This window comes from Buteo buteo, chromosome 8 (genome assembly GCF_964188355.1).
Source record: "Buteo buteo chromosome 8, bButBut1.hap1.1, whole genome shotgun sequence".
NCBI lineage: Eukaryota > Metazoa > Chordata > Aves > Accipitriformes > Accipitridae > Buteo > Buteo buteo.
Genome location: NC_134178.1, coordinates 31260482 through 31280197, shown reverse-complemented (window position 1 = coordinate 31280197; position 19716 = coordinate 31260482). Strand labels below are relative to the sequence as shown.

At 48.1% G+C, this 19716-nt stretch overlaps 1 protein-coding gene across 3 annotated transcripts in view; it reads left to right on the top strand.

Moving 5' to 3' along the window:
• IGSF3 (immunoglobulin superfamily member 3) overlaps nucleotides 1–19716 on the top strand; it is a 101439-nt gene that overhangs the window by 9966 nt on the left and 71757 nt on the right. For 2 of the 3 annotated variants that reach the window (XM_075033987.1, XM_075033986.1), the window contains exon 2: nucleotides 18440–18817. In XM_075033987.1, coding sequence (XP_074890088.1) covers nucleotides 18440–18817 — 378 coding nt within the window. Of the gene's footprint in view, nucleotides 1–18439; nucleotides 18818–19716 lie in introns of those variants that run through there. The other variant, XM_075033988.1, reaches the window with a different exon arrangement.

The window sequence follows — 19716 nt, the reverse complement described above, 5'->3', positions numbered from 1 at the left end:
AGACATCTGGCTGTTGGTGGAAGAGAGGGAGATGCACAGAGGAGTGTGGCTGTAGCTGAGGCCAGCAGCCTCTAAGCCTGGCTGCTGGCAGCACACGCGGGAGGGAGAGGCGCTGGGGGATGTGGCTCCCACCGCAGCTGCAGGAGCGGTACCCAGCTCTGCTGCTCCCGTTTTTTGTAACCACTGCTGTTCCTGAGGTGGCAATATCTAGCCTCTTCCTCTGGGCACCGGCAGTGGACTGGAAAAGAGGTGGGCTGTCGCTTGCCTGCAAAAATGATGGAAGCAAGGGTCACACGAGAAGGGAGGGTTCATCAGTCCTGGAAGATGCCAGTGGAGCTATGAAGACCCTTGAGATAGGTGGGGGTGATGAGGAAGGAGTAGAAATGAGGGTGGGAGATAGCAGGAATCCATTTTTCCAGTGGATAGATGTAAAGAAATGCATGTACGTGATCCTAAAAGTGCTGTGGTAGAGGTTCTCTGTAGTTACTGGGGTGATCAGCATCAGTTTCTAAATCGTTCTCCATACGTGGATGTGAGTGTTGAGTGTGGGTAGGGTGAAGCAAGGCTTCTGGGGAAGTATGCTAGTGGGAGGCCAAAAATAAATTATCAAAAGAAAGAATTCAGAAATTAACAAAGCTAAACGGATGTATGCAGCTCTAAGAAAAGGGTGTCGTATTTGAAAGCATATTTTTGAAAATCCATTTGCTTAGTCATCTTACAGATAACCGCTATTTTTACCTTCTTTGCTCTGATGACACTTCGCTGTCTATATAATGGGTTTAGCATCCGCGTTCTTTTCTAGTGTACAGGGAAAATGTATCTGCTAATTTTGAGTTGGCTTTGTAGAATTGCTATACTTCCTGGCTGTGAAGTAAGTAAAACACTGTTCTTAAAACTGTTCTACAGGAGCATAGCTGGCATTATTTCCCTTCTAACCCTTTTAGGTTTTTTTTAACCCATCTCCCATGTCTGCAATCAAATTTGAATAGAGAATATATTCTCTTGCCATTTCAAGTGTAATAAGGACTGTGCCCTCAACTCCCCCAAAGAGAAAAGTAGTGATGTTTGGGTTCAGCACAGTAATCTACTGGGGAATGAATACAAGATCAAGGGCATTCACACATTTTTATTTCTGTGTGTTTGCAGGGGCTGTGGCATTGCTAGCAGGTTGCTCACAAATGGTGGCTTAGATTACCTCTCTTGCAGGCAGCAAGATTTGCATCTTGCCATTCCTATTTGATGTGCAAGTGGTGATGAGAGCTGTATACTTGAATTCAGATTTTTCTGAGTAGCAGTCTGCCATCGTTAGGGCAGTGCTTAGACACCAGAGGCTTTTTCCCTGTTTTCATCCTGTTTCAGTAACTGTGTCTCTTGTTATCTTGTTCCTGAATATTTTCGCTTGTAAGAGGAGACTGTTTGTTGCAGCTGTTAAACCTCAAATGTCTTGAATCTCCCTGAGGGAAGAGGATGAAGAGTTCCTCAGGTTTCTGTTTAAGTAGACTATAGGAACACCTACGTATCTTTCCCAAGTATACAGCCAGGAGGTATTATTGGTGCTGTCCTAACCAGCTGATGGATTCTGGCTGGTTCAGCCTGCAGTTCCTCTCTCTCACTTGCTATATTGAAGGGGTTTAGTAAGGGAGCTGGAGTTTCTTTTTTTGTTGGCATGTAATGGTATTGGACAACAAAAAGCAACTCTGGTTTCTTTTGTCGGAGCAGCGTAGCTAGGAGGTGTCAAAGGAAATTATGGATGTTTGTTTGGTCTCCTGGCTGGATATAACCATGTGGGTTTTAGTGAAATGTGCCTTGAATAAACATTGGGTAAATCTCCTAGGACGAGCACAGCCTGGAAGCCAGTGTTGGGAGCCGTGCTTATCTTCATGGCAGGATTTAAAAAAAACGTTTGCATGAGAAAAGTTTTGCACCCTGTGTTTGCTTCCTATTGGTTCGGTGATTTGTGATGTTCCCCCTTATGTCCTCTTTCAAGCCAGCCAGCCAACCTTAGGAGAGGATTATCCAAGTAAAATTCTCCAAAGCCTGTATTGCTGTCAGAGTTCCTTCTTCCCCCCTCTTTCATGGTGCCGATGGCTAACCGGGGCCCAGGCGTGACCCATGGCCATACTAACATGCTGGGTTCAGCCCCTGGACTTGCCAGAGCCCCGTGATCCCTCCCTGGGAGACGGGCTGGGCCCCATTCGTGCCGCTTCACTGGGTGGTAGCGGGCGAGCGGGCCCGGCCCCGGCAGAGAGCCAGCGAGGCTGGAGCCCACCAGAGAGCTGCCAGTGCCCCTCGTCAGCAGCTCTGTCCCAGGCAGGGACAACTTGGTGCCTTCCCTCTCATGGCCTGGCCTGAGACGGAAATCTGAGGCAATGTGTGCCACGGTCCCCTCGCTCCCGCTGCCCCCTCAGGTCGTTCTCCCTCCTCACCGGGAGACCCCAGGGGATGCTGTGGTGGCAGGAAGCCCTGGCCAGGAGCCTGGCGAGTGCCAGGTTCTTCAGGGCCTGGCAGGGCGCTGGTGGCTGCCATGGGCCTGGGGGCACCTCCCCAGCCTGGACTGGCTGTGGCTTCGGGCACGGGGGGTGGCTTTTGTATGCTTTGGGACATTTACCAGGAGCAGCCACCTGCCAGCAGTGTCCCGGCCTTGCCTTGTCAGCTTGTGCAGGGCGTTTAGTTTTGCCTCTGTTGTCTGGAGGTGGTATTTCATAGCTGTTGCGGGCAGGTACTCACGAAGCTGTGCTAGTGGGTGCTTAAATGCAATTAGTGTCAACCCTCACCACTTGCAGTCCGCTGCGGTAAACTGAGGAGGAGGGATGGCATCAACAGCTCCTTTGGGCCTGCTTTTCCCGGCTTCCTGGCCCTGCCTGCCTCTCCCTCCTTTCTCCCTGTCAGTCCCCAACAGGTCTGGAGCATGTGTGGCGTTTTGGTACGGTTGCTGTATCTGTTCAACTTGCATCAGTCAGTCGCTGTTAAGGCTTACAATCAGCGTGAAATCTCTGGGGCACAGCTATTTACAGAAAAAACCCCCACCCTTCCAGACTTGCATCAAACAAGAGTTTTATTCTCATTAATTGAATTCCTCTAGAGTCTGATAACTTGGGCATGTTGAAATCAGATAAATAAAAAGCCTCCCTTCCTGGTAGCTTTGTAAGCCTTTCCTTAACTCCCTGATCAGAGGGGACTAGGCTCTGCTAAGTAAGTAGCTGAAGATCGAAACTTCTGCATATGTCTGCTCATCAGGGAGTGTAGGCAGGAGGACGCTCAGTGTGGTGTATCAGCAGAAGAAGGGTTTACCTCGCCTAACCCCCTCACCCCCCACTTTTCTCAGTTGGCTGGGAAGGATTTTTTATTTAGTGACAAATGCTGTTTAGTCACCCTCAGACACGTAGTCTGTGTATAGAAACTGGGACTGTGCTTTCTCCAGGCCTTCAGATAAACCTGCAGCCCTACGAAGGGGCAAGTCTGCTCTTGCTGAAGTTGGTGTGTATCGCCTTCGGAGAATCTCTTGGGCCATGCTGCCCTGTCTCATCACATGGGTGCCAAGTTGCGTTGCTCTGGGAGGCAGGAAGGTGTTTGGACTTGTGCCCGAGGTGTGGTGTTGCTGACCTGATGCTATAATCCTGAAAATATCCAACTTGCAGCTTTTTCCAGACTCCATACATCAAATGAGACTTGTGGTCATTAAGGTCATGTCCCTTTCTCCATTGCATCTTTTGCGTATAGTTCTTGACTTGGTGCTGAAGGCTGGGGCCTCTCTCGTTCAGCAAGTGCTATTTGTTAGTCCAGGGTCCTTCCTCCTATGCCTGGATCACCCATGTCATAATGAGATACCTGGCTTGCCAGCCTGGCTTTTGTTTGTCTTGGTTTTCAGCCAACACCACTCTCCCCTACGGGGTCTTTCTGCTTTCCCCCTCCCCAGGTATCTCTGGTGCCACCTTTCTTCTTGCACCCTGGACTTAGATTTCCCCCCACCCCTCTTCTTTTGTCAGTATTTGTCTCCCATAGCTGTTTCCACTACTGATGCAGTGGCATCTGCCGCTACCCTCCGGGACACTTTTTCCACCATCTCTCCCATCTCCCGGCCCCACCATCTGCTGCCTCTGCTCCTGCTGTCATGCAGTGGTGTGAAGCTGGTATGAGTCTCCTGACTGCACTGACCTCCCTGTCTCAGAGAGCACTCGGCTCCTTCCCTCTGCCTCCTTCCTCATAAATGCTTTAACTGCTCCTGTTTTACTGAGTGCTGCTAACGATATTTCCCCACCCCAGCCTGGATAGCCCCTTCTCCACCTTGAGATTTGCTCCTCAAACCTTAGTGATTTTACAAAGAGGACTGACATACAAAAAAGGGCCTCCCTTTACCTGGGGATTTGCCCTGTACTCCTTCTCCATGCTATTCACAAACGTAAACTTTATAACCCTTTTGCTTGGTTTACGGGTCCCAGCTCATCTTCCCTTGTCTCTGTCGTTTGCTTTGCTACTCGTAGCCTCTATCCCTCAATACAAAGCTGCTTTATCCCTTCCTCCTTCAGCAGCTGCTCTGTGCTCCACAAACCCCATGAGATGCTCTGTCTGGAGCTCTTGCCTCCCAGCTCTCTGCCAGTTTAGTCTGTCTTTGTGATTTTCTTTGCAAGGGTTTTCTTAATAGCCCCCACTGCTCTCCATCCCAGTCGTGATCTAGCGTTACCTCCTTGACTTAGCAATTGCCCTTGTGATAACCAGTTTTGGTTTCTTTCTGGAACTGTTTTCTCTGAGTCTTGTTGTCTTTGCCTTCTCCGGCCTCTCTAACAGAGCTGCTATTATGTCCTCATGAGTATACTCTGCGCAGCTTCAGGATTTGGTTTTTTTGTGGGTGTAAGAGGCCTATTCTGTGACACTGTCCACCTCTTCCTACAGTCCCAGCCTCTTGGTAATTTTATCCACTAATAAAAATTGGACTGGTTTTTCTCTGCTGATGTTACAAGTTCACGTTTCTGTTCAAATTAAAATCTTGACCTCTGTCTCTGGCGCTTGCACACATGCATGTGTGTGCACCTGAGTCTTTCTGCTTAAGAAGTGTAAGCTGCAGCACTTCCTATCCATTTCAGCCTCTGAAATTTGTTCAGGTTTTTTTGTTGAGTGCTTATTCCCCTGAACTCTTGAATTAGTTCCTCCTCCTCTGTCCTGCCAAACGCAAGATGCTTGTCTTCTCTTTAAAAGCCCTTCTTAGCCTTGTTCTGCCTTGTCTTTTTTAGCACTTCTTCCCTCTGTGTGGCTTTCAATTCCCAGCCTCTGCCTTTCATTGGGTTTCCTCAGGCTGCGTTCTCAGAGAAAGATGGCTTATCTGATCGTGCTGCCTTGTCTGCCGCCCCTTCCTGGATAACCTGGCAGCCCTTTGGCCAATTTCACGCAAATTTGAGGGGAGTAGAGAGCTTGGAGATAAATGAGTTCCTGCAAGTCTTGTGAAGAGTAGGTAGCTGAGCTGGGGTGGGGGGGTGGCAGCAGACTGAAGGGGACTTTCTTCAAGGGCTCTAGCAGTGCCTCCAAGTGACTATGCCAGCTGTCGGAGAAGCTCCAGCTGAAGCTTGCAGTCAAATCATTAGTCTCAGAGACAGCCTCCCTCCTGAAGGCATAGGAAGCTAGGCTTCATTAAGTCTGCTGCTCTTAGGGTTGTTTGCTAAAAATGGTGGCTTGGAGCCCTTTATTTTCTTCTATGCAATTCAGAGTAACCTGCAGCAAGCACCTGCAGCACTGCTTCACCTGATGCTTTGCCACAAGACCTGTTAGAGACCCACTGTCAGGGTCTCCCAGCAGGTAGAGACTGTGGCACTTCTCACGCTGCCTTGCTCTCTCCTGCTCCCCAGCCTCTCTTGACCCATCTGCAGCCTGTCTGAAGGTGCTGTTTCACAGTATGGCTGAGCTGGTGGAATATCCCAGCTGCTAGTGAAAAGGGTTGTTTGCCCCCATCCCTGAACCCAAAAGAACAAAGCGTTCTTGCTGTCTTAGTGGAAACAAATAACTCTTTCCTTGGGTCGTTCTTCTCTCAGCTCACTATGGGGGTCAAGCACGGGGAGAGGAGTGCGTATGTTGCTAGGATTAAAGTAAGTGGGAAAGCAAGACTGCTTTTTTTTTCCATGGCAGCTGGTACCTAGATCAGCTTAACTGCATTGTGAAACCACATTTCTAAACTGAATTTCCTGGGATGAGGGTGTTTCTGCTGCTGTTTTCTCTGTAGGGGAGCTGGCACAGTGAGGCTGCTCTGAGTAGGTGCTTGGTGCTGAGCTAAGGTAAATAAGAGCCTATAGCAGCAGTGAATGCAGTCCTGTTGGAGTGTCCTTCACAGAATGGTTGAGGTTGCAAGGGACCTGCAGAGGTCATCTGGTCCAAGCCTCCTGCTCAAGCAGGACCACCTAGAGCAGGTTGCTCAGGATCATGTCCAGACTGCTGCTGAATATCTCCAGGGATGGAGAGTCCGCAACCTCTTTGGGCAACCTGTGCCAGTGTGCAGTCAACCCTCACAAGTTTGGTTGGTTGGTTGGTTTGGTTGTTTGTTTTAAGAAAGTGTTTTCTTGCACTTTCTAGCTTGTTGGTCGCCCCTGGTGCATGGGTTGTTCCTCCCCAGGGAGGAGAATCGCATCTGATTGTCCCTCTTACACCTTGGTAATAGTCTTGTGTTATGAATGTGCGTAGAGAGAATGATTGTACCTTTCTCCCTCCCAGACTCGAAGCAGTAGTAATGTAAGAGCTTCTGTATCTCTCTTTTTTTTTTTTGGTTTTCCTTTCCAAATACCAGAAAGCACCTGTCCTCCCACTTGAAATGGGAGCCTTGGTAATTTGGTGACAACTGCTGATAGTCTCTGTAACATGTCAAACTAATAAATTACAGTGTAAGAAGACGAAGAGTTCTGACATCTTAATTAGCAGTAAGAGGCAGTAGGTAGCTGAAGAATCTCTCCAGATCTGTCTCTTTTTCAGGGATGGTGTCTAACTGAATCACAGAGGTTTTGATAGGCAGCATCTTGCTGGTGCTTAGTGCACAGAGAAGAAATGAGAAGAACTTGGGGGGGAAATAGAAACTGTCTGCTATTGTATGGCCATGCTTTGTATTCTTGTGATCCTTTATGGTGGGGTGGGAAAATTGTTTCAGAGAAATGCATGCTTTTAGCCAGTACACTTGACTATGGGGATAACTTAATTTGCTGTTTACGTGAAAGCTCTTCCTGCTGAAGAAGAGGTACAAGATGGCAGCTTTGCCTTGCAAATTGGATGTTCTCTCATGCTAATGGCTATGGCTGAGGGGCACAAATGTTTCTTTAGCATGCCAGAAGGAAGTGGGAGAGACTGCTCTTGGCTGTATTCATTTCTAGGTATTACACTTTATAACTATTTGCAGTTATATATGCCATGTCTACAGAACTGCATGCTCAAAAGGAGATGGGGAGCAGGTGCAGAGCCCATGCCAAAGGATACAGCTGGAGTGCTGGAGGAACAATGTGCTTTGGGAGGTAGGGAGGGAGGTGCAGCAGGGCAGTTTGTCATCAGCTTTTCAAACATGTCTATATCTAACAGATTATTGTTAAGTCTCTCTCCTTAGAAAGCAAATGATTTGGGGTTAAGCAATTCTTAAATGGCTATTTGAGGGTGCTGATTTGGAAGTTGAAAAGAAGATGCTCTGGCCCTGCCCAGAAGAATAAGCATGCAAGTAAAGGCCCTAGGGAAAGTCAGGGTGCTGAACTCCGAAATGTCATCCTTACCAAAGTAAGGGAAAACCTGGAGTCACTCGGAGCAAGGGGAATGGAAGTGAGCCAAATAAGCAACTTCCAGGAGTATGGAAAGATGGGCCAAAATGCTGGAGTTCCTCTTTGGAGGTAAAGGGAGGCACCTGTGTGTGCTCCCTCCTTCCATTTGCTTCACATGAAGAGAGCAGGCAGCTTTGCTTTTCTTCAGGAAAAGCAAATTTGAGGGAAGGTAAGGAACCAAGTTCTCCACGGATCAGAATTATTTTGAGAAACCTCTTCATGAAAGAGAGGGAATTCCTTTAATGAAAGGCTGGGTAGTAAATGCTGTTTCCTTTTGGCAAGAATAATGTGAAGGTGAGATTTGGGACTCTACATGCTTTTCTCCTGGGAGAGTATTTTAAGCATCTGGGATGTTATGAGGTGAATTACAGCAATAATAGGGGCATTCAGCTGTTTAATATTGGGAGGGATTGCAGAGCATGCAGGAAAATGAAAAAAGAAGCAACATTAAAACATTATTGACTGTGAAACAAAATGAAGTTTCTTATTGTCTGAGAGTGAGCGATCACACAGGGAATAACGTTTGACAATTCTAAGAGTGACCCTGGCTGTTGAACATGGAGGACCTGAAGACTGAAGAATGATAATAAAAAGGAATACAGAGGCTGCAGGGCATAATGAACTATGTCAGAAATTTCCTGCCTAGCTTTGTCGCTCGAACAATTTCATTTCCCCCCCTCCTCTTGATAGGTTGGAAACACATACCAGCTAAGAGTTAAGCTGTCTGAAATGTGTGTTGACGCTTCATAGCTTTGGTACTAGTATGACAATGCTGAATCTTTTAGAGGTCTGGAAGCAGTAGTAGAAATGCCAGGGTAAATGGTGTGTCCTTATATGCATTTTAAGAGCTGAAAGAACAGAAGAAAAAACACACACAGGAATCTTGGGAGACTTCACTTTTTGTGCAGGTCTACACTAAGTCTTACAATGAGTACCTGTGGTTACAGCTTCAAAGCTCAGGCTGGGAAGGCATTAATGAAGCCATCACTGCTTTTCATTGGAAAAATATAAAAGTAGGCATTGCCTTGGGCATTCCAGCAGGCCACTGTATATGCTGTTGTGTATTGTAGTGCTTAACCAGACCTGGAACCAACAGTAGTGATAAAAGTCACTAGGGCATGTATTCAGTGGGCTGTAAGAAAGAAGAAACTCCTGAGCATAAGACACAAGGAGCAGCGCAAGTTAGGAGTAGTGCATGGGCAAACCAACACTTCCTGCCTGCATATTCCCAATGTAAGTATAATCTGCCAGGGAGCTTCTGCTTGCATATTTTTTTCCCGTAATGATAAGAGTAAGGATGGTATGGTATATGAAGAACATGCTGATCTGAGGGTTGGAACAGGGCTGGGAAGGTTCTGTTCTGACCTTGGAGGAAGAGAAATAGTTGATTAAATAGATTCATGGGACAGGCTCTACCTGAAGTACAGAAAAGAGTTTATAGTGCTACTGGAGCTCTCTGCCATTCTGTGGGGTTACTCAAAACTGGTATCTCCTTTGGGGAATACAAGGATTGCAGATAAGGGATCCTTTTTCTCAGCATCTTTGCAGGAAAGTAGTCAAATTATAATAAGCAGTAGGTGTATTGCACAAAGATATTTGAGCCCCCAGCAGTCATTTACCGTTATGAATCTGAACCAGCAGGACAGTCAGCTCAGTCTTTCCCTTGTACATCAGATGTTTGTTATTCACCTTTTACATCAGGTACACCTTGATGCACTGGCTTCTTCAAAGCCTGTGTGAAGTAAGGAGGCTGAGCACCGCGAGCTGCTGAGCTCAGGGACCTGTGTGCAGAACAGCTGCCCTGCCATCCTCCTCCCTTTTGTTAATATTGGGTATCGCTCTTTTCTTTGACCACAGGCATGGCTGGCTGGCTGGCTTCTGGACGCTTGGCTCCATGACTTTTCAAAGTAAAGCTATACTAGATTAAAGAGTAGTTTCAGACTTCAGTGCAGCCAAGTAACTTTAAATCTACTTTCTGAGGGAATGATTGAGAACAATAGAACTGTAAGAGCAGGGACATCTTGTGTTGTGTATCCCCTGGGGCAGGTTCATCTCCACCTCTGGTATTCTTGAAGAAGGTAAATGTCAGAGGGAGCTGTAGTGTGAGGCTTCAGACTCACAAAGCAGTCTTTCTGATGCCTCACTTTCCTTGCTTCTGGGAAGTTAAAAATATACCTAGCCCCCATGTCCAACCTGAATCTCTGCTGTTCAAGTCCAAGCCTATTGTTTCTTGTTTTCTCAGCATCCAACGTAGATAATGAATTATTCCTTCCACCTCCCAGCATTTTGAGAAGTTTAAAGTTTGTAGTAATAGAGATGATCTGTGGCTCAAGAATATGCCATTCTAAGTCAGTGTTAAAACAAGCATATTTTAACATGCCTAATTGTAGACGCAGAGAAGTAGCAGTTAGAGGAATGTGACCTCCATATAGTATGAGGTTTGCTTAAAAAAAAGAAAAATTCACAAGGGCAGATCATATTTAACACTGTGCAGCTGTAGAATACCAATGCCGTACTGGGGAAAGTAAGGAAGTCATCTGTCAATATAAGGACCAGATCTGAGAAGAACCAAAGGATAAAAAATGGCTCTGATCTTGGTGAGGGGGTTGGATGTCTGACTGGATGCATAATTATAGTAGAGGTACAAGACCTCTTTTGCAGTCAGAACTTGGGAAGCTAGTCACAGGCCAGAACAATCTATGGTGATTAAAAGAAATGTCACCTCTTTCATATTTATTGAAAACATTTTTCTGTAAAAGACAGTAAGCATCTGCTGTGGAAGTGAGTGGCTGTGAGATGGAGCAGCTAGCAGAGACGAGTGAAAGCAGTAGTGTTGGAAAAACAAAGAGCTTCATTGGCGGCTCCTGTCTCGTTTGCCTGTGCTTTGATATTTCCCTGCTGATTGTGATATTTCCATACCAATTATTGTATAAATTGTTCCTGGCTGACCTCTCTACTTAGCCATCCTTAGTTGGCTCAGCAGTGGGAGGAATTTGAATGAGGAATGAATAGCTGTTTGAGTCAGTTCAGGAAGGATGGTCCATGTGCTGGGAATGGTGGGATGGTGGCAGGAGTGGAGGAGGAGGAGGATTGGGGATCAGGCACCCTTGGTAGCATGATTTAAACATCAAAGCAAAAGGGTGGGGAGGATAGGGACAGAGTTGTTCTGCAGGTGGCTCCAGCCAGCCTTTCAGTACAGTGAACTCTCTTGGCATGACAAAAAATACATCAGGCAAAATACTGTATTTTCCCAGAATGAGGCTTTACAGTAATAAGGGGGTGGGGGGGTGGGTTTACCACATGTTTTCTTCTGATAGCATTGTTTTTTTCCATCTGGCAGCAGGTTGCAGTGTACTGAGATTGTCCCTGCTGTGACTTGTTTATGCAAAAATTAAGCTGGAACCTAATTTTTATTTGTGCACGTTAACAGGAGACTTCACAGAATAGCAGGTGCATGCTGCTAGAAGATTGTCTCTGTTTTGGTGTTGCCTGTTGGGGCAGAGTCTCCCATATAGATTACATTAGTCTTCAGCCAATGAAAAGTAAGATGGCTGCTTGGGGAAGTGTTCTCAGTTGGAAGAGACTTCTTGAAATGAAACATCGTTTTGTGGGGTATCAGTCCCTGCTTTTTCTCTGGACTCCACAGCAGTGCTAAGTAAGGGGCTGGTGTTGGCAAGAGCCATCTCTGTCCTCCCCAGGGGACAGAAGGGAGAGAGGAAGGGCCATCCTCTGGGAAGCATCATGACTGAAAAATTAATCTGAGTTAAGACGGAATGTGAGCTTGGAGGATGTTAACTGTCCTGAGCAACTTGCTGGAAGCAAAAAGCCTGTGCAGGGCACGATGCTCCTGTTGTGGTGTAGGGGAATGGAAACACAGAGGAGGAGCGAGCTGCAGGGGAGCGCTGCTCGCTGGGCTACGATTAACCGTGTGCACCCCGTTACTTTGAAAGCGGCCAACGCACAAAGTGTTGCAGCTGAAAGGCTGCTTCTGCCTGCCCTGCTGTTCCCGGTGGCCTGCTGCCTGTGTGCTGCAGGCTGTGGCATCGCCCCGCAGTGCTGCCGTCTTTGTGGTGGGCTGCAAGTGTATGGGAGGCAGAGGGAAGCAACACATGAACAGCACTGGCTAATAAAGCAACAGCGCCCTTAGACTGGATGAAAACATGGTTTCCTTGTTGTGGGCATGGCATCCTTTCCTCGCCCCGCTGTCGAAGCGGGGTGCAGGTATGCCTGCTGCCTCCTGTGGCATTGGGCCAGGCTGAAGGCGCTGAATGTAGCCAAAGGAAGAGTCTGCTGGCACTCGCCTCGCTTCAAACTGCGCCGTGCCATGCGTTGGAGAGCAAGGGCCAGCTGGGTGGCGAGCCTGGGCTCCTGCACCGCTCTCGACTGAGCGAGCCTCAGACCTGCGGGAGGGCAGCAGTTGCCACAGCCTGTGATGCACTTGGCGCTTCCACCTGCTCTTGAGTTGTGCGCGCCCAGAGCATCTCTCAAGGTAGGAAGCAGACACTTTAGTATAACTGCTCTTCAGCGCTTGTGTCTGAATTGTCTTCATTACTGGGGACTTTCTGCCAGGTCCTGTGGTCTGCTGCAGATGCTAACTTGTCGTAGCCAAATAGGATTTATGCATGCTCCCCTTCCCTTTCCTGCACACGGGTGCAGGCCCCCGCTTCAGTTCTCAGGGTGTTCTGGGGGAACCAGTTGAGCTGGCTGTGTTCAGAGCAGAGATAGCCATGCTTCTAGAGAAAAAGCTGAAATGGTGCCTTTTTTAGCTTCTCTTGTAGTATAGCCAATGCATAGTCTGCAGACCAGATGTGACCCATATGGCTGAAGAGTATAGACTGCAATGACGCAGGTTGTGAAGAGGCGTGAGGACAGCTGTACCAGTTCAGAGTAAGGGTCCTGCACCTAGCTCAGTATGGCATCTCAAAAAGCTGTAGGCAGACAGCTATGCAATTGCAGCTTGTTTTGGGAGCATCCCGGACCTGGTGTGATCTACCTATTTAGTAGTCCTCTTTCAAGTCCCACCCACACATCAACCCATGTAAACTTTCCATATCCACAGCATCCCTCAGCAAGGAATTCCCCAGGTCTGCTATGTGTAGCTGCAAGAACTGTCTCACTTGTTCTAAAACTGGATCTGACCAGTTTCAGTTGACAGTCCCTGGTTTTTAACTTGAAGAGACAGTAAATGGTCAATTCTTGACCATCCTCTCCATGGCATGCATATTTGTATAGACCTTTACCAAATCCTGTCCAAGTCATCCTTGCCTGCTTCATTATTTCTTATGTAGAAGCCATTCCCTAGTGTTTATCGTCGTTGTTGCTCTTCTCTGACACTTTTTAAGGAGCACTTCTAAATTGGACAAACAATAGCAGCAACAAAAAAACCCCAAATGTGCTCTGTGTATTTGTGCAAGGAGTGGGGAGAGGAGGGAGAGGGGCCTCTTTGGAAATGTATTCTGTCTAATAGTTGTAGTCAAAGACGCGAAGTAATTTTTAAAGGAAATTTAAGATTAGCATCATTGATTATTGACAAATACTGCTTTAGAGCTTCTGAGTGAAGGAAAACTGCTGTAAAGCTGCAGGGGTGGAAACATCCCCTCAAGCTATGTAATCCATTTGGTGTTCAGCACTGTCAGCCCTATGCTTCTGGAAGATATGGAAAATATAAAGACTTTTTTTTTAATTCCTCTCTAGTGATTAGAGACCCAGGATGATACTCCTCCCAGGAGCTCAAGTTTCTCTTTTAGATTAAAGGTCTATTGTCAGTGATAATTGATATCTAAGATACCTTAATGGAACTTGCTGTGGTGCCTTTAGGTGTGGTGCAGGCATAACCCCCAGAGATGGGGAGAGTGTTTGTGCAAGAGGTTCCTGGTCATTCTGTCCCTAAGTTTTATTTATTCTTTTGGTGTGTCAATGCTGTGGCAGAGTTTCTGTGTGCACAGCCATCCTGTTGTAGTTTAACCCCAGCCAGCAACTAAGCACCACGTGGCCACTCACCCAGTGGGATGGGGGAGAAAATTGAGAAAAGTAAAACTTGTGGGTTGAGATAAGAACGGTTTAATAGAACAGAAAAGAAGAAACTAATAATGATCATGATAACACTAATAAAATGACAACAGTAATAATAAAAGGATTGGAATGTACAAATGATGCGCAGGGCAATTGCTCACCACCTGCCGATTGACACCCAGTTAGTCCCCGAGCGGCGATCCCCTGCCCCCACTCCCCCCAGTTCCTATACTAGATGTGACGTCCCATGGTATGGAATACCCCTTTGGCCAGTTTGGGTCAGGTGCCCTGGCTGTGTCCTGTCCCAACTTCTTGTGCCCCTCCAGCTTTCTCGCTGGCTGGGCATGAGAAGCTGAAAAATCCTTGACTTTAGACTAAACATTGCTTAGCAACAACTGAAAACATCAGTGTTATCAACATTCTTCTCATACTGAACTCAAAACAGCTCTGTACCAGCTACTAGGAAGACAATCAACTCTATCCCAGCCGAAACCAGGACACATCCTTTCTTTCATTACACTCACCTGTCCCTTGCAGCAAGCCTTGAATCAATGTTCTCAGATGTGGTTTTACATGCCCATTCTTCTGAAAGGGACCTGAAGGTCCACCTCCTTCCCGAAGAGTAAGTGTTTGACACTTTCTGAAATGGCGCGTCTTCAAAGTACTTCAAGTCAGGCGCCTGAAATGACCTGTCATGTCTGGAAAACCTGAGCTCTGAGCTCTGCACGTCTCCCCATGGAAAAATCAGATATTGCTGTAGTCAGCTGACGCTGCTGGGTGGGTGCAGATTTTGCAAAGACAAAGCATACTCAGAAGCTGAGCTACAGCACTTCTGGGTGAGAAGCCTGGCCAGCAGGGATGCTTGATGCTCCTTTGTTGCCTGTAGATTGAATGGAGAGGCATTGGAAGTCCTGGCTGTGATATAACAAGGGAGACACAAATGGCTGGGTGACTCTGACATTGCATTTCTCCCTTGTCTTTCGCCTGCCTTTCAGAGCTGCTTCACGTAACATTGGCCGTGGCCCTGGAGCCTGCTAGGCAGGCTGGCGTAGGGGAGGTGCAGGGTCTGGGTGTCTCCTGGTGCCTGAGTCCCACATGGTCCCCTTGCTAAATGACCTTGAGTCTAATTGCCCAGCTGCACCATCCCCTTTTGCTGCTGCTGCCTTCTCTTTCCCCTACGTGCCTCCTGTCTCCCAAATGGGGCCTGGGAGGTGGGTAAGCCAGCAGAAGTGTTGAGAGCTGCCTGGCTGTTGTTTGGCTTGCTCTTAGGTCAAAAGGCTGGCTACAATAGCCCTCATCTGTAGGGGATAAGGATCAGGGAATGCTTCCTCCTTATTGCAGGGGATTTACTGCCTTTTGGAAAAAAAAAACAGATGCGCAAACCTATCATTTCTTATTAATTTTAAAGTAGCTCTTGGCTCTCTACCTACTCCATATCAGCCCTTGCATTGTCAGTAAATTATATTGGATTTGCAATTAAAAGCCAGCTGTGCCAGTGAAGTACCAGCCAAATGCCACCATAACTGTCTCCTGGGTGTCCTAGGGGAGGTGTGGAGCACACAGCTCCTCCTCCAGTGAGCTCTTCTCTCACTTCAAGAGGGAAAGATAAGAGTTCAAAATTGGATCTCAGGCACATTATTTTTGTTAATCGGAATGCTTGCTCGCTAAGAAATGCAGTTCTTTTCTTGATACTGCATGTATGTGGATGCAGCAATTCCCAGAGCTTGAAAACTGCCGAACACCCTTCACCATGCAAAAAGTTAACCATTTGAGGAGAAAACTTGTAGTGGTGGATGTCTGTCTCAGGCTCTTTGTTTTTCTCCTTCCCCTTCTCAATTACAATGATACATTGGAGAAGTATCTCCAGTTCCGCTCTGTGGCTTTTCTTAAGTGTTGAAATGTATTTGTGCCCATCCATGTCGGAGCCGGAGTTTGCGGCCAGGCAGGGTGAAGAGCTCTGTGGATGTGCCGCTCCCTACCCTTCTGGAGATCCACCCTGTTCAACCAACTGCTGAGCCTTTGTGTCTCACCTCTTGGAGGGAGAACAGCAACGTGCTGCAAGTTGTAGCAAAGCCCCGAATCTTTTGTCTTCCTTCCACACTGGGGCTGGGCAGGGCTTTTTCTGCACTGGCTTCTTCTGTCCCTCAGCTGCTTGGGCTCCCGGAGCCAGAACGGGAAGCAAGGAGCTCTTTGGCTCTTACCTCTCTCACTTTTGGCTGGATGAAGGAGGTGCAGCAATCCAGTGCAAGACAGAATAGGAGAGGAGGAATGTAGGAAGTGGGTCTCTTCCAAACCTGGAGCAGGACTCCAGGTTGTAGGGTTACAGGCAAGGTCCCGTCCCAAAAACCACTGACAGGGGAAGAAGGAAGCACACATTAGTGCTGGCCATGAAGGGTGGTGGGATTTCACATCTACTGAAAGGCTGCACGCATCAGGGCGCAGAGATCTGTGCTGTGGGTTCCGGAGGTCATAATCTTACTAGCGAGCTTTGGAAGGGCCAATACGTGTCTCTGATAAAATGTTTTTCAACTGGGTAGTTGGAAAACTCCTCAAAGAACTCCTATGTAAAAAAACCAGGACCGCATTAAAAGCCTGCAAAACAAAGTTGTGCACTCAACTGAGAAATACCTGAATGAGTGTCATGGGTACAACTTTTAATTCCTACCACTGCATGTTTGCCTTGTGGCGCAATTCTAATTGTGTCATTGTGTGCAGGTTATCTGTATGCTGTAGCAAGGCTACATGTGCATACAAAAATTGTATTATGAGCTGTCTTTAGGTGTGCAATAAAGATCTTACCCTTCCTGCTGCTTTAAAAACAGTTCACTTCAAAGGCTGTAGTATTTGCTTTGTCCTTTGGCCTTTACGGGGTGAGAGAAGAGGCTGTCTGCACCTTAGATGTGTTAGTTGTCTCTGGTGGTATCTTTCCCCAGGATGAAGAGATTGGTACAGCAAACAGTGGGGGAGTGTTTGCCTCTGTTGTTCCTCTCCCTGTTTGTTTCAAATGTGCTAGCTTTCCCTGTCATCCCCTTAAATCACATTAGTTCATAAAGAGTAAAAAGAAACATAATTTGGAGCAGCAGCGAGCTGAGCCCAAGTTAATAGTTTGAATTGCACTCCATCTGTTCAGCTGCATGGCCTGATGGATGAGCTGAACCCGTTTTTCACAATTTGTTTTAAGCTGGTAAGAACCATCTCTCCTGGCTCTGGTCCAGACTGGCTGTGGAGAAAAACTTTGTATCTGGACATCCATGTCCAGAGGGTGGGTTTGAGTCAGACATCCCTAGATGCCAGGCTACCTCTTCCACCAGCAAGTTGCTACTTTTTGAAAGGTTAAATTCTTCTCTGGACTTGAACATTGTTGTTGAAAATTAAAGGGGGGGGGGGAAACCCCAAAATGCACGCGGACACAGAGGATGACATTTGCAAACGTGATTATGCAGGACCTGCTTTAAATCGGCTTATTGCTGTTTTATGATGGCAAGCAGGCAGTCACAGAAGCCAGGGTGATTGGCCTCGCCATGTGCGCATGCTGCTGGTAACTCAATAACCAATGAACACCCACCGTGGTCTCCAGACCTGGAGCCTTTGATGTAGCAACAAACAAGATAGATTGCTGTAATTTATCAGGCCCCTGGAGGGCTGTGCTGGTAACGTGCCATGAGCCCAAGGGCCAGCCATCCATAATCTGTGTAAAAATACGGCAGATCCCAGTAGCCGTGCTGTGGGATTGTCTTTGTTCCGTGTTGCACGAGTTTGCGTGTGTACAACGCGCGGTACTGGGTCTTGATTTCCAGCAGCCAGGGGCGGTAAGTCTTAGTGTAATATGCCCACTCCCTCCATTAACTTTAATTGGTTTTGTTATGTACTAAATATACTCCTTCCAAATAGACTTGGGAAGGCAGTGCCGAAATGTGGTATTTCCCTGTATGCCTTTACAAGTGTAACAGAGAGACTGGAGAAGGCACGCTGGGTTTGGGGGAAAAAGAATGGGATTTTGTACTAGCTGAAGCCTCCGGCGGGTTTGCTGGTGCGGGACGAGTGCTTGCGGCATTGCAGTTGGGTGGCCTGGAAGCCCAAGGAGAGGGAGCGTAGCCTCCTGGCTTGGAGGTGGGTCTCTTTCCAGGTGGAAGGCAGTCCTGGCTGGGCTGTGGCAGGACAGGAGGGAGTTGCTGCCGAAGCGGGGAGCCCCAGCAGCGGCTGCCCCTGTGCAGCAGGGTGCTGCAGAGCGGCCGCGTGCCACCTCCCACTGCCCTCCGGCAGCAACCCGTGCCTGGGATCACGGGGTGGGGGGGTTGGAAAATAAGAGTAGTACTGAAAACAAGGCCCTGTCAGCCGGAGTTTTTGGCTTGTTGCTGCGTGGTGCAGTACCTTTTCGTGCCTGGACTCTTATTGCTACCAAAGAAGGGTTTTATGTTACCTCAACAGTGCTTTTTTCATGGGGTGTTTTAAAAAAACACTTTCCTTGAGTCAGCAAGAAAGCAGCAATGTGGCTGGGGGGGTGTTGCGCCAGACCCCGATGTGCCAGCTTTAAAATGGGGTGTGAGGGCTTGCCTTGCCAAGCACGGCCACAGAAGGGGTAGGATGGGTGCATCCTGAGGGGAGGCGGGGGGCTGCCTGTCAGGAAGTAACGCTGGTCTCCTTTCCTCCCACAGGCATGGCCTTGGCCCAGCGGCAAGTGACGGTGCAGGAGGGACCCCTCTACCGCACGGAGGGGTCCCACATCACGCTGTGGTGCAAGGTGAGCGGCTACCAGGGCCCAGCAGAGCAGAACTTCCAGTGGTCCATCTACCTGCCCTCGGCCCCCGAGCGGGAGGTGCAGATCGTCAGCACCGTCGACCCCTCCTTCCCCTACGCCATCTACACCCAGCGTGTGCGCAGCCGGGGGATCTACGTGGAGCGGGTGCAGGGGGACGCTGTCCTGCTGCACATCACCGAGCTGCAGGACCGGGACGCCGGGGAGTACGAGTGCCACACGCCCAACACCGATGAGAGGTACTTTGGGAGTTACAGCGCCAAGATGAACCTCGTGGGTAAGCTGTCCTGCTAACGGCAAGGCTGGGGCAACGGGGTGTCTCCCAGCCAGCGTGCAGCACAAACCCACGAGCCCCCCGTGTGCAATGTAGTCCACATAAGCTGTCAGAAAAAACACCAGTGAGGGAGAACAGGAGCAGAGAGCAGGCGGCATGGTGGTGCGAATGGCAGGAAATCAGCGTATAGAGACAGAGGAGATACCAAGCTTTCCCTAGTAATAAGAGAGAAAGACCCTTACAAAGAAGAAGCACCAGGCAGCATAGCTGGGCAGAGGAACTTTTGAAGCTGTGGCTGAAAGCAAGAGGGATGTGGAACTGATTTATGCAGAGAGAAAGGGGTAGGGAGGCTGCTCCAGATGGCACAAACTGCAGAGGAGAGAGCTGCGTGCCAAAGGTGGTGAAATAGCAGAGTGGGGAATAGAGGAGTGATAACGAGCGTCACGTAAAGGGAACAGGAGAGACGGTCCTCTTCAGGCTCTTAACAGAGGGCAGTGCTGAATGCGCCTTGAAACCAGCACACCGATCAAATTGAGCTGTCTGTAGATGAATGTGGGGGAGTTGCTTTGGTGTTTTTTTTTTTTGTCTGCATTAGAAAAATCGAAAACAGGTTCTTTGAAATCTGGAGTATTTCCACGGCACCTCTCTGACTGGCTGATTTGACCTTTTCAAGCTTCAGCTTGCTTTCTGTATCTCAAAATGGGATTGGATTTGAAGACTTTAACTTGGCTAATGGCAGTCAAATAGCTTCCGTCAAACTCTTTGGCTGAAGGACTCCTAAAAGAGCTCCACCGCAGCGGAAACACCCCTCTAGCAAATTCAAGCCTACAGACAGCAGGCTTGCTTTCGTAGGAGAAGTTTGTGAGCCTGCAGGTCTCTGGTTTGGAAACCACTTTGGCATT